The sequence below is a fragment of the Triticum dicoccoides genome, chromosome 5B (assembly GCF_002162155.2).
Source record: "Triticum dicoccoides isolate Atlit2015 ecotype Zavitan chromosome 5B, WEW_v2.0, whole genome shotgun sequence".
NCBI classification, from domain to species: domain Eukaryota; kingdom Viridiplantae; phylum Streptophyta; class Magnoliopsida; order Poales; family Poaceae; genus Triticum; species Triticum dicoccoides.
Genome location: NC_041389.1, coordinates 55,513,611 through 55,527,040, shown reverse-complemented (window position 1 = coordinate 55,527,040; position 13,430 = coordinate 55,513,611). Strand labels below are relative to the sequence as shown.

The 13,430-nt window shown below is 41.5% G+C and overlaps 2 protein-coding genes across 2 annotated transcripts in view; one reads left to right on the top strand and one right to left on the bottom strand.

Moving 5' to 3' along the window:
• The first annotated feature begins 4,055 nt into the window (after positions 1-4,055).
• Positions 4,056-8,646, top strand: LOC119307336. Its single transcript, XM_037583416.1, has 13 exons — positions 4,056-4,239; positions 5,143-5,230; positions 5,312-5,377; positions 5,461-5,634; positions 5,715-5,849; positions 5,947-6,089; positions 6,177-6,263; positions 6,347-6,472; positions 6,558-6,716; positions 6,801-6,899; positions 7,108-7,254; positions 7,735-7,814; positions 8,128-8,646. Exons 2-13 carry the CDS (start codon positions 5,155-5,157, stop codon positions 8,183-8,185), a joined length of 1,350 nt encoding a protein of 449 aa, XP_037439313.1. The 5' UTR covers positions 4,056-4,239; positions 5,143-5,154; the 3' UTR covers positions 8,186-8,646.
• Positions 8,647-9,038: 392 nt separating this feature from the next.
• LOC119309020 (U3 snoRNP-associated protein-like YAOH) overlaps positions 9,039-13,430 on the bottom strand; it is an 11,962-nt gene continuing 7,570 nt past the window's right edge. The window contains exons 2-8 of the mRNA XM_037585140.1: positions 13,000-13,425; positions 12,487-12,823; positions 11,080-11,304; positions 10,526-10,739; positions 10,062-10,234; positions 9,878-9,943; positions 9,039-9,637 (exon numbers count right to left, since the gene is read on the bottom strand). Of these exons, the coding sequence (XP_037441037.1) occupies positions 9,542-9,637; positions 9,878-9,943; positions 10,062-10,234; positions 10,526-10,739; positions 11,080-11,304; positions 12,487-12,823; positions 13,000-13,425 (1,537 nt within the window). The 3' untranslated portion in view covers positions 9,039-9,541. The remainder of the gene's footprint in view (positions 9,638-9,877; positions 9,944-10,061; positions 10,235-10,525; positions 10,740-11,079; positions 11,305-12,486; positions 12,824-12,999; positions 13,426-13,430) is intronic.

Below are 13,430 nucleotides of genomic sequence, written 5' to 3'. Positions count from 1 at the left end.
TAAACAAATACTGTGTCCCTAGTGAGCCTCTACTAGACTAGCTCGTTGATCAAAGGATGGTTAAGGTTTCCTAACCATATACATGAGTTGTCATTTGATAATGGGATCACATCATTAGGAGAATGATGTGATGGACAAGACCCATCCATTAGCTCAGCATATGATCGTTCAATTTATTGCTACTTCTTTCTTAATGTCAAATACATATTCCTTCGACCATGAGATCATGCAACTCTCGGATACCGCAGGAATACCTTATGTGTTATCAAACATCACAACGTAACTGGGTGATCACAAAGATGCTCTATAGGTATGTCCGAAGGTGTATATTGAGTTGGCATGAATCGAGATTGGGATTTGTCACTCCGTATGACAGAGGGGTATCTCTGGGCCCTCTTAGTAATACAACATCACAAGAAGCTTGCAAGCAAAGTGACTAAGGAGTTAGTACGAGATGATGTATTACGAAACGAGTAAAGAGACTTGCTGGTGACGGGATTGAACTAGGTATGGAGATACCGACGATCGAATCTCAGGCAAGTAACATACCGACAGACAAAGGGAAATACATATGTTGTCATAAAGGTTTGACCGGTAAAGATCTTTGTAGAATATGTAGGAACCAAAATGGGCATCTAGATCCCGCTATTGGTTATTGATTGGAGAAGCATCTCGGTCATGTCTACATCATTCTCGAGCTCGTAGGGTCCGCACGCTTAACGTTCATTGACGATATAGTATTATATGAGTTATGTGAATTGGTGACCGAATGTTGTTCAGAGTCCCGGATGAGATCACAGACATGACAAGGAGCTCCGGAATGGTCTGGAGGTAAAGATTAATATATAGGACGATGTTGTTTGGTCTCCGGAAAGGTTTCGGAATGCACCGGGTATTCATTGGGTCACCGGAAGGGGTTCCGGGAGACATATAGGGAGTATATGGGCCTAATGGGCCAAGGGGAGGAACACACCGGCCCACAAGGGTCTGGTGCACCCTCTCCCTAGCCGCCGGCCCTATAGGGAAGGAAAGGGGGGGCGCCTAAGGTAAGGGAGCCTCCGGCCCCCCTCCTGCCTTCTCCTCCACACCACAAGAAAGGAAAGGGGCGCGGCCAGGGCAGGAGCCCAGGGCGGGCATCGGCCATCTTCGGGGCGCCCTAGGCTACCTCCCCTCCCCCACCTATATATATGAGAGGAGGGAGAGGAGCAACACACACCACGATCCCCAAGCCGTGTGCGGTGCCTCGTCTCCTCTAGTTCTAGTTCCTCCTCCATCCACATCCGTTGTGCTTGGCAAAGCCCCACAGATAGTTTCACCACCACCGTCACCACGCCGTCGTGCTGCCGGAACTCATCTACTACTACGCCCGTCTTGCTGGATCAAGAAGGTGAGGACGTCATCGAGCTGAACGTGGCTAAACGCGGAGGTGTCGTACGTTCGGTACTTGATCGGGCAGATCGTGAAGGTGTACGACTACATCACCCGCGTTGAAAGACGCTTCCGCTTAATGGTCTATGAGGATACGCATACACACTCTCCCCTCTCGTAGCTATGCATCTCCATGGATAGATCTTGTGTGTGCGTAGAAATTTTTTGTTTTCCATGCAATGTTCCCCAACACTTGATGTATCGCGGGCTTTGTTAATATAGTTGGATCATATGGTGTTTTCTCCTCTCTATCTTGTTGTTATGAATTGAGTTTTCCCTTTGAGATTTCGTTTTATCAGATTGAATACTTTTATGGATTTGAGAGCACTTGATGTATGTCTTGCTATGAATATCAGTGGTGACAATGGGGTATCATATTGATTCACTCGATATATGTTTTGGCACTCAACTCATGGATTTCTAAGGTGACATTGGGGTAATCTATGCATGGGGTTGATGCACGTTTTCGTCCTTGTTTCTTCGGTAGAAATCTTGAGGCACTCTTTGAGGTTCTTTCTGTTGGATTAAGTATTATAAATCGAAAATTGTTTGATGCATATCGTATAATCAACTCACGGATACTCCTGGTGATATTGGAGTATTTAGGTGACATTAGAGTTGGTTGATGTGTATCATATGATGTTATTTAGTACAAACTATTAGATATATCGATCGGAATGGATAACTTGGTGTTATTTTAGTACGAACTCTTGGATAAGATTGGTCGGAAAGGATAATTTTGAGGTGGTTTCGTACCCTACAAACAATTTCATCTTATATTCTCCGCTAGATAGGAACTTTGGAGTGATTCTTCATCGCACGTTGAGGAATGGTTATATGATCCAATTATATTAGCATTATTGGGAGATTGCACTAGCGAAAGTACGGACCATAGGCCTCATTTTCAAGCATTGCAATACCGTTTGTGCTCACTTTTGTTACTTGCTACCTTGCTGTTTTTTATTGTTACTATTACAAAAAGCAATATCTACTACTCCCTCCGGTCCTTTTTACTCTGCACATTGGATTTGCCGAAAGTCAAACTTTGATAAGTTTGACCAAATTTATATTAGAAATTATTAACATCTATAATATCTAATAAATATAATATGAAAATATATTCCAAGATGAATCTAATGATATTGGTGTTGTTATGTGAATGTCTATAATTTTTTATATAAACTTGGTCAAAGTTGGATGAGATTGATTTCGGACAAACCTAATATGCAGAGTAAAAAGGACCGAAGGGAGTATCATTATGACACTTGTATCACCATCTCTTCGCCGAACTAGTGCATCTATATAATTTACCATTCTATTTGGTGTGTTGGGGACACAAGAGACTTTTTATTATTTGGTTGCAGTGTTGTTTGAGAGAGACCATCTTCATCCTACACCTCCCACGGATTGATAAATCTTAGGTCATCCACTTGATGAAAATTTGCTACTGTCCTACAAAACTCTGCGCTTGGAGGCCCAACACAAGTCTACAAGAACAAGTTGTGTAGTAGACATCTCCAGATTACTTATTATCAATAACAACAAGCATTTTTCATCTGAAAGTATATTTAAAAGTGAAAACAATGTATTGTATTGTTTATCAAAATTGGATGATGAGATAGTTCATTGTGTTGGACTAAAATAGGAGAACACAACTTCATTAGAAACAATAATGCTTCTTATTTCAATATATACATAAGATTGTATACTCTGATATATAAGAATAATTATGAAAATAACTTTAAATACCTTATACATATCTCCTTCAATTTGATTCAAAGTGAAAGACAACACATTAACTATTATGTGCTTTGTTCATCTGGTTGTCGCATCATCTTTATCCATCAAAAGCAATGTATTTCAAGCCTGGATTATGTTGGTTGGAAAAAGGATCACAACAGAGGCACAAATGCCTACAACTTAACACCATATCGGCATAGTTGCAGTAGGTAAAAGGATGTTGCCTCCGGAGTTAGGGCATATACTGTAATGTATGGCCAGCCCCTCTTACAGAGGAGATCTATGACAATGTAAAAAAAGTAAAAACTTAATTTAAAAACTTTTTTAACACTATGACAATGTAAAAAAAGTATTATATTTTTTAGTAATACAGAGGAGTATTATGTATTCGTTGAAATGTTTTTGAAGTTTAAAAATACTCCTACCATTTTCAGTATAATATACTACAAAAATAACTCTTCCCTGGCGAATCAACCTGTGGTTGAGATGGTTAGATGGACAGTGGTATTCCCAACCCACCAGGGTTCAAATCCTGGTGCTCGCATTATTCCTGAATTTATTTCAGAATTTTCGGCGATGCGCTTTCAGTGGAAGGAGACGTTCCCGTCGACGACGAGGCACCTACGGTGACTTTGTAAATCTCAAGATGATATGCCGGCTCAGTCTCTCGGAGGTGCTCATAGGGGTAGGGTGTGCATGTGTTCGTTCATAAGAGTGAATGTATGCGCGTGTATATGAGCGCTTGTGTCTGTACTGATGCTAAAAAAAATAACTCTTCCCTGCAAAAGGAAAAGGTAGACGTGCTCTCCACGCAAGTTTTCTATACGTGACAAAGGGGAAAGACCAAACGTAGTTTCCGGTTAGGCGCAACCGGAACCGGGCGGAGCACACGAGCCGCGTCCGTGGGTCGAACACCCGCACCTTCCCAGTCCCCTCGCCTCCCCTCCCTAAACCTTTATCCGCGGCGCAGAAACCCTACTTCAATCTCGTCGCCGGGCCGGGACGACGTGATCGAGGATCTCGTCGCTTCTCTTCTTCGATCGCGTCTGCCGCAGTCGCCAGCCCCCGCAGGTGTGTCTTCCTCGCCTCCTCAATCTTCTGCGAGTGTTGGTTTACGCGCCACAAATCCCCTTGCGAGATCAGTTCCCCGCCGCGGATCGCATTTAGATATCAGTTTCGCGCCGCCGGATTGCATTTCGACATCAGTTTCGCGCCGCGGGTCGCATTTCGACATCAGTTTCGCGCCGTGGATCGCATTTCGAGATCAATTTCGCGCCGCGGATGGCATTTCGAGATCCCGTGAATGCGAATCTGACCTGGTGATCTTCCCCGTTCATGCTTCGATTTTGCAATCTGGTCTACGTTTAGGGCGTCGTCCTTCTATCGTCCAATTTGTGAATTGAGACTCCTGATCTAGGACGTGACAGGGGTCGTACGTGCACTTATTATGTTAAGTCTTTCGGGATGTGCGAATTTGCGAGTTCAATTGGTTGATATGTGTGGTTTATTAAATTTTGCTTCAGTTTGATACATATGTATCTGTTATGTTATAATGTATGCATTATAGATCATAAGGGGAATGCTTGGATATTATACACTTGGCTATGACCATAATAGAAGTGATCTAGTATTCAGACAGTAAAGGTGGCAATTAATGCTGGTATATTATGAGGACTATCTTGAATGCACATATTAGTTCTTATTCAAACAACTCCTATTATGTGGACTATCTTGAATGCACATATTAGTTCTTATTTAGACAGTAAAGGAGTATTTGAGTACACTTGCTATTAATCATACAGTTAGGTTAGCATTTATCGCAAGATGGCTATACATGCCCTTATATTTGTGTGGGTTAGTTTTTATCGGTTTATATGCTGCTGTTCATAGTAGTGATTTTGTAACAATACCTTTCCATTGTCACTCATTTTGCGTTTACTCAGCTTATATGTTTCTGTGTTTCTGCTGTATCAGGTTCTAAGAAAGATGCCTCCTCAAAGGGCGAGGAGGGGTCGCAGGCATGGGGGTAATCCCAGGACTCAGGAAGATGAGGATCAGCTTAGTAATAATCAATCTCTACCACTTACACTATATTTTCTCCTCTTTCCATCTCTCTCTCTCACGCACAATCCATTCTTTAAAGGGGTCCAACAATTCATAACCGCTACACTCTATGCCACTACTAGGAAGGATAAAAAGAGTATTAAAGGTATAAGATGTTATGTTTATTTTTTAACAGAGTTCTAGCATGTAGTTCTGGTTACTTATTTTCTTAATTTTGAAAAAATGCAGACGAGGCCAAGACTATGGGAGAGAGTGAGAAATACGTAAACCTTTTTGCAAACAATACGCTTCAAGGTGTGGGTGTGCTCAGCTTTGCTTTAATGGAGAAAAACAACTTGCTTGCCACTTGTTTACTGGAATATCTTCATTCCGACCCAAGCTCTAGGCTTCATGACAAGGCTGGTAGGCTTCCTACATTACTAGTTGTTATTGTTTTATGCAATAATCTAGAAATGCTCTCTCACGTGGTCTAGTAATTATAGGACGAACTCCCCTGCATTTTGCTGCCCGAGGTGGAAACATTGTCTTGATGGACACTCTGGTGAACACTCATCACGTTGATGTGAATGCAACTGATAATTCAGGGTTAATTCCATTGCATTTGGCAGTTTTCTATGGTATGACTGCTTCTGTGGTGACGCATATGTCACCATTTCAAATTTCTGGTTCTTGTTGCTGTCATGTTATGAATATTCATTTGTGTTTTCCTTTCAGATAATACTGATGCTCTCCTTGAACTGATGAGGCTGGGAGCAACCATTGAGGGGAATACTTGTTTTGGGAAGGCTATCCACGCCGCTGCCTTTTTAGGAAGTCTTGGGGCTATTAAAGCTATTCACCAGGATTTCCCCAATGAGGTGGCTTTTCTTTTCATACTATGCATCAGATAGTTTTCTTTACTCGGTTCTGTAATGTGGTTTATATTTGCGTTTATTTGCTAATAGGTAAACATTGCTAGTGCTGGAAATTTCACACCACTTATTTGTTCCCTGTTCGGCACTTCAGTTCACTGTCAGAACTTTCTTGCAGGGGTAATAACATTTTACTTATTATATTTATAATGTTTTCCCTGTTCATAGTTTCACACTAATTCATATTTGCTGCCATTTGAAAGGTATCTGATGTGGGTACTCTTCCCTTATTCACTAAAGTGGCATTGGTTAAAACCAATGAGGCTGAAGCTCATGCTCTTATGAAAATGCTTTTAAACCATGGAGCAGATGTGAACATATTGGACCAGGTCTTCGTTGGTCTCTTTGTGGATTTATTAGGTGTCATGTTATGTTGTTTTCTCTCCTTTTGACATGTATCTCTTAAAAATATAGGGTTTTCTTGAAGAACCAGCATTGATCATCGCCGCCAAAAACGAATGGAATCTGGTCATCGACCTTTTATTTCATAGAACAAAACAGATAGCTGGCATAGAGGACTGGACCATTGCAAATTTACTCATCCATGTCCAGACAGAAGAGTTTTTGCATCAGGTATTGTTTTGACTTCAGTGTTCAATGCTTCCGTTTTTCTTGTGGCATAATTTATTTACATTTCACAAATCTGTTATGCTTTAGGACCGTTTGAGGAAAGCAAATAAAATCCAGCAGCTGCGCCCCAGAATAATTGTTGAACTGGAAGCTAGAAATGTTGTTGTCGCGATCTATCTTTGCAAGGTAAGTCCAAAAGTATGGATTTCCTGAGTAGCAAAGTGTCGGCTTGCCAGTTTCAGTCATGTTACAATTCGAATATGGCGATGCACCCATGAAACTGAGTCCTATAAACACGTAGAATTCTTGCCATTGCATCCTTATTCCAATCATTGCATCAGTACAAATTGCGATGTATCATGAAGACTTGAACTATATTTCCTTTATATGGCAGGCTTTAAAATCTGATATGGATGAATGGGACTGGAGCAACATCAGCAGTCTATGCGACCTCTGTGTACATTTTGGAATGACGTCATCTGAATATGAAGTAACAGTGGAATCTATTTCTACGTACACAAGTGCTTATTTCTTATATAAGGTTGGTCATGCAGTATTTTGTTATACCGATTATACAATAAGCTGTATCTTATTTTCTTAACAGTATCATGGTAAAATAAGTAGCTTGTTAATATGCTAACTAGGCACTTCACAGGAATGCTGGATGCCCAGTTTGTGTACTAGTTTTGGACTTCTGTTGGATGACCAGATTTGCATTGGGAATAGTTTATAAAAGCTGTATATCCTTGTGATTTGGGATTAGTTTATTGCTAGCATGCTTACATTTACATAAAATTGTGCTGTTGAATTGATTTACTGTTACTGAGGCGGCGTTGCCAAGGCAGTTGCTGCTGGGCAGTAACCATTTATGCTTCTGGAATTATTTATTTTATATGCAGTATTTCCCATATAGACGCCGTCGGCATACATTATTCCCAAACCGTCAATTTTGAACTTACATGTGTAATGCTCTAAATCGGATACATTAGTTTTGATGATTGGTCGTTTGTATTCCTTGCAGCAATATGATAAGGCTCTTTTAGCTGTAAAGGCTTGTCTTGCCCTGGAACCAGACAACCAGGAATTGATCAGACTCCACACGTAAGATACTTTTGTGACTACATATCAGTTAATGTTTATGTAGTTTTGTGACTACATATCAGTTAATGTGTATGTAGTTTTGTGACTACATATCAGTTAATGTTTATGTAGTTTTGTGACTACATATCAGTTAATGTTTATGTAGTTTTGTGACTACATATCAGTTAGTGTGTATGTAGTTTTGTGACTACATATCAGTTAATGTTTATGTAGTTTTGTGACTACATATCAGTCAATGTTTATGTAGTTTTGTGACTGCATATCAGTTTGCGTTTATGTTCTGTAACTGTTAATTCACATTCAATTTTTTCAGAAAGGTGAAAACGTTATCTGAAGAGACTACAGCGAGTACAAGTGGGCGTTCGCAGTAAAGCTGAGTGTCTTCGATCACAATGTCTCTGGGGTACACCTGTCGCAACTTCTGGTTACTGTTTGGTTGATCTAGTGTAGTTAGCCTAGCTGTTTCTGGTTATGTTTGGAGTCTGATGATATATGCGAAGGTTTCCAGTCTTGAGACTGGCTTCGTGTGTGGATCTTGCATGATCCGGTTTTTATGTGCTGTGGTTCTTTGCAACCCAACAATGCAAGGTAACTCTAAATGTTTCTAGCTGGGAGTTTTGAGTCTTGTGCAGCCTGATGATATATGTGAGGGTTTCCAGTCTGAGACTGGCCTCATGGTGCGGGTAAACAGACCTTGGTGATGATGTGACTGGATAGGATTCTGCTAAAAAAACTGTTTGATTTGACCATGATGGTCTAATCAGTGTTCGGTGATGATGTGACTGGATACATTTTGGTTAATGGAATCATGATGTTCCCACTGTTCTTTAAACTGGAACGGCCAAGTAACATATTTTCTGTTGGCCGATTGGTTTATCTTTTAGTTTGTTGTTGGATGGTTGATGTTTATTTGAAGTTTGCAGTGTTTCTATGATCCACACGCGGCATTATCTTTTCGTTTGCATTATAGAATCTGTTCTATGTGTCCTGTTCATTATAGAATCTGTTCTATGTGTCCTGTTGATATGAAACATTACCTACGGCAGATTACCTACTGCAAAAATAGAAACAGAAGGGTAACTAAAACTACATCGAAGACATATTACACATTTCTTTGGGGTTCTCTACGAAGTCCCCAGTACACACATCTGCTATCCTAGTCTCACTTCTACTTTTTTGAAAACAAAATGGCTACTTGTGGACCCAATTACGTCTGAGCCATCATATTTGTATCAAAGAAATGAACATAAATTTCAGTTTCACCAAAGATAGCTACCAGCCATCAAAATTTGCTATTACATAGAATGTCTCCCGCCAAAGCCAAAACCACAAAAAATGTTTCCCTGCAAAAAACTACCTCAACAATTTCCTGTGACAATCATTTCAGGCAGGGCACAAAACTGGACAATCATTTCCTGAGCTTGTTCATAGGGTTTCAATCCTGCAGCTGCCGTCTACAATGGAAACAGAGAAGAAAACTGAACATGACATTCCCCAGAAATCACATTCTACATCCAATCATTCCAACACCTCTCCATCCGTGCTTGCACACAGAAATTGCTTCACTGAACGGAACGGTAAAGCTGGTGCATGAAGCTTGCGGTTCAACCTTCCTGTATCTTTCAGCTGCAAGTGTGACTGACACTCATGGTGTTGGTACAATCTTTCTCGTCTTCACAGTGTATGAACAAGCCGCAGGGTGTTTCTCAATGCGCAGGCTATCTACCCTACAAATCGTCAGAGTCATCTTGTAGACTAAGCCGATGAATTGCAACCCCATTCTTTGCTGTTGCGACACAGCCCCATTTCCCAAGACGAGGTTCCTAAGAAAATGGAGATAATCAAGTCATGCTGTTGAAGATACAATAGTGTATGATAATTCGTTTCGTGCTGCTACACGAAATATCTTGAGAGCAAACATAAGAATGACCATCATTAGTGTTATCATGTCTGCATATCGTGAAATTTTTTCAATATAAAAAGAGACAACTCTCTCAGCCTCTGGATCATACTATGCACGCAACCAAATTTCACCAGCTAAAAAAGATGGGAAAAACTCTTACTCGGCCAACACCAGCAACAATGAAGCGTCCCGATTTTGCTATTGCAAGAGAATTGACAAAGCCATCCTGCCCATGACAAATTGCAGATCAGACTTACAACAGGGTCATACAGAAAATATAGGGTAGTCATTATGGCAGTAAGTAATGACCACCGGGGTGAAGTAGAATAATGCGAGTTAAATACCAGTGGCAAGTCGAACAATGGCTGCATCCCTTTTGAATCAGGTTGAATTGTCCAAAGGCGGACAACACCATTTGCTGCTCCAGACGCAGCCAGATCAGAACCTTTTCTTGCAGCAACAGCACTAATCCATGAATGAGCTGATGAAAGGCTCTGAGGCTTACAAATTCCATTTTCTGCATAGTTGCACGAGGAATAAACATGACATAATCTCAGTTGTTGAAATGAGGGAGCATACAGGAAAGCAATGTTCTCTCTGCATTGACCACAAGTACCAAACTACCAACGCATGGTGAAAAAGGGAAATATGACTAATATTGCCTGGTTAAATAACATCTTTGCATAGTTTCCAATCACTATAAGAAGCTAAAGAAATAATGATAAAATCCTACCATACCTTGCATCAAAAGAAATGATTCCTTTTTATCGCAGAAAGAGAGCAGCGGAATTGAGAAAGTATCTTTTACCTTTGGGCAACTTTTCATCAGCGCTGTCAAGTGAAATAGGAGCTAATGCTGGATGGGCATTTTTTATTATGTGAGTAGGCTTCTTTCTCATAACACTCCAAAGCTCGAGGCTTCCGTCATCTGATCCAGACAAATATTCCTTGTCATCGATAAAGCAGCAGCACTCCAAAGACACAGCAGGCGCACGAAAGACTAACTGTGACTCCTCCGGTATCTGCCAAGAAATGGAAGCTTATTAAATGGAAAGGTAAGCCCTGACATTACAAGGTCTTCGCCTACATTTCTTAACAGAGAAAGGCATGTCTGTTCGAGAATTAAAGCATCTCTCCTTGGTTGCATGAAACAAAGATGAAAGTGTCATTTACATGTTCACACATTGTTCAAAACCTTACATGAGGTTTTATCAGGCTACCTATTTATTGAAAACAGCTAGCATGCAGATAATCACACAGTGTCTCGCCTATTTATTGAAAAACACAGCATTATCTGATAGTAGCACAAACATATTAAGCGTAGAAGCTACAACGAACGAAACAGAGCTAAGTGCAAATTACCTTCCAAAGATGCATTGTTCTATCCCGTGCTACAGTCAGAAGTCTATCTTTGCTGAGTGCATCAGTTGTCAATATTTCACCTTGATGACCATATAGGCAGTGCATGTATGTTCTATCTTCAGCATTCCACTGCATTATTGAACGATCATAAGAACCAGAGAATAACTCCGAAGAGTCCAGGCCAAAAGCAAGACAGGATACTGGCCCTCTATGTCCACTGAATGCCTGCAGAACAGCAGAAAACAATACTGAATTAAATTACATAAGCAGGGCAAACAATTAACATCATCAATAGTAGTAAAATTAACTCTTGACTCATGAGGGCATCAATAGTGATAGTATATGTTACTTTCAGAAAGATGTGCACAACAGTAAAGAGTGGATCCAAAAGGATCATGGATCTTGCGTGATAAGCTAGTGCAGGGGCCAAAGAAATAAGAAGCGCCCAAAAGAGGGAAAGGCCATCATTGGCAATTTAGCATTGGACAATAGGTTATATGTATTTGAAGTTTGATAAATACAGACTGACAGAATATTACAAGGCAAAAGTAAGCTATACACACTGACATTAAACGAAAGAACATCTACAATCCAACTGAAAATGCTGCTCTCTGAATCACAAACAAACAGGTTACACTTGTACACGGATCCTGATATGGAACTCAAGTTCCGTGTGAATTGACCTAAGAATACATGTCAGTAGCAGACCCCAAACAGATATCTACGAAGGGCTACAACATTCTACATTGATCAATACTGATAGCAATATCTTGGGTCTCATAGGTAGTGAACACGTGACATCAGGGGGGGGGGGGGTACCTCTCTACAAACAGCCTTGCCAAATGCAACATGTATAGATATATAACGTTATTCGTTGCTACTTTGTGATGCACTCCACCTTCCAGGAAAACGATGAGCACAGTAACAAAACAATGTTTGATAGCTTATATTGTCTAAATAACATTGCAAACGCAATAACAGTTCAAGAGAAACATCTCGGATGAACTATAAGTGGTTTGCCTTGATTTGTTTTGGGTTATTAGCCAGTATGACTCTGATATACAACACAAATACATGGAAATAATATAAGCTACCCATTCCGTCACACAAATTAATAAAGAAAATCAATTTTCAATTTTTACAAGCATGATAGTTCCTGCTAGCTAGCTGTACAATTTTGCTTTTTATCATTGTTTTGGTTTGCTTCTGTCGGGACCTTCTATTTTTCAGTTTTTGTTTGCCTTGTTTTGGTTGGGCCGTTACAAATTCTGCGGCATCTTGACAGTTTCTTCTAATATGAAATGTAAAACATTAGGGTGCTTGTTCGAGAAAAAGGAAATCAAAGTTGCAAGCATTTCTCTGAATAATATGGTTAGCTCTTATATCATCGACAAATGAGTACCACACCTGTATGTGCTCCCGTGTTCGAACATCCCACAAATGGATATGCCTGTCGAAGCCACCAGTGGCCAAGTATCGCCCATCGGAACTAACAGCCAGTGCAAGCACCTGCTGGCTTCTCTTTTTAGACAGAGGAGCTTTAGCATGGTGCGAAACCAACACCTTTTCAGTTGGCCACAAATACTTCTCGCTTTTCCCGGTCTCGACATCCCAATGGAGGATAACTCCATCTTTGGACGCCGAAAACCCCTTGTCGCTGTCCTTCGACAGAGCAACGGCAGTCACTGGCTGCCGGTGCTTGGCTATAAATTTGAATCCATCCTGCTGTCCCGGCGGTAACACCCTGCAAATTGCAATGCCTTGTCACATACATAAGGTCAAAAATCCTACTGCATCATTTTGATTTGAGCAAGGCAGTCTAAGGGAGGTGCCTATATAGCATCAAAACAACCGGGTTGCAAAATGGAAGGACACTAAAATTTCTATAAAAGATTAAATTCGCAGAGAATTGCTGCTCACCTTGCGGCAAGGCTCAGGCGCTGCCTGCCGCTCTCCACGAGCTGCTTCTTCCGGAGGAGCTTGGCGACCCGCCTCCCCCCGGGCAAACCATCATCCTCGTCGTCATCTTCGTCGTCCTCCTCCTCCTCTTCCTCCTTGTTCCTCTTCACCGTGTCGGTGATCCTCTCCAGGTACTCCTTGGTCATCCGCAACCTCTTCTCCCCGGCCGTCTCCAGGTCCTCCTTCTCCTCCTCCTCATCCTCGCCCACGACGGCGCCGCCCAGCGCGAGGGCGTCGTCGTCGCTGTCCCCGCTCTCGATGTCCTCGTCCGCGCGGGCGCGGCGGCGCTTGGGCTCCGACTCGAAGAAGGGGTCGTCCCCGGCGGAGGCGGACGAGGGGCGCTTGCCCTTGCCCTTGCCCCGCGGCGGCGGCGGCGGCTTCTTGCTGCTGCG

Coding starts and splice junctions, on each gene's coding strand:
- LOC119307336 (XM_037583416.1), top strand. CDS start 5,155: ATGCCTCCTCAAAGGGCGAGGAGGGGTCGCAGGCATGGGGGTAATCCC. Junction 5,378..5,460: donor GGATAAAAAGAGTATTAAAG/GTATAAGATGTT, acceptor GAAAAAATGCAG/ACGAGGCCAAGACTATGGGA. Junction 7,815..8,127: donor GAATTGATCAGACTCCACAC/GTAAGATACTTT, acceptor CAATTTTTTCAG/AAAGGTGAAAACGTTATCTG.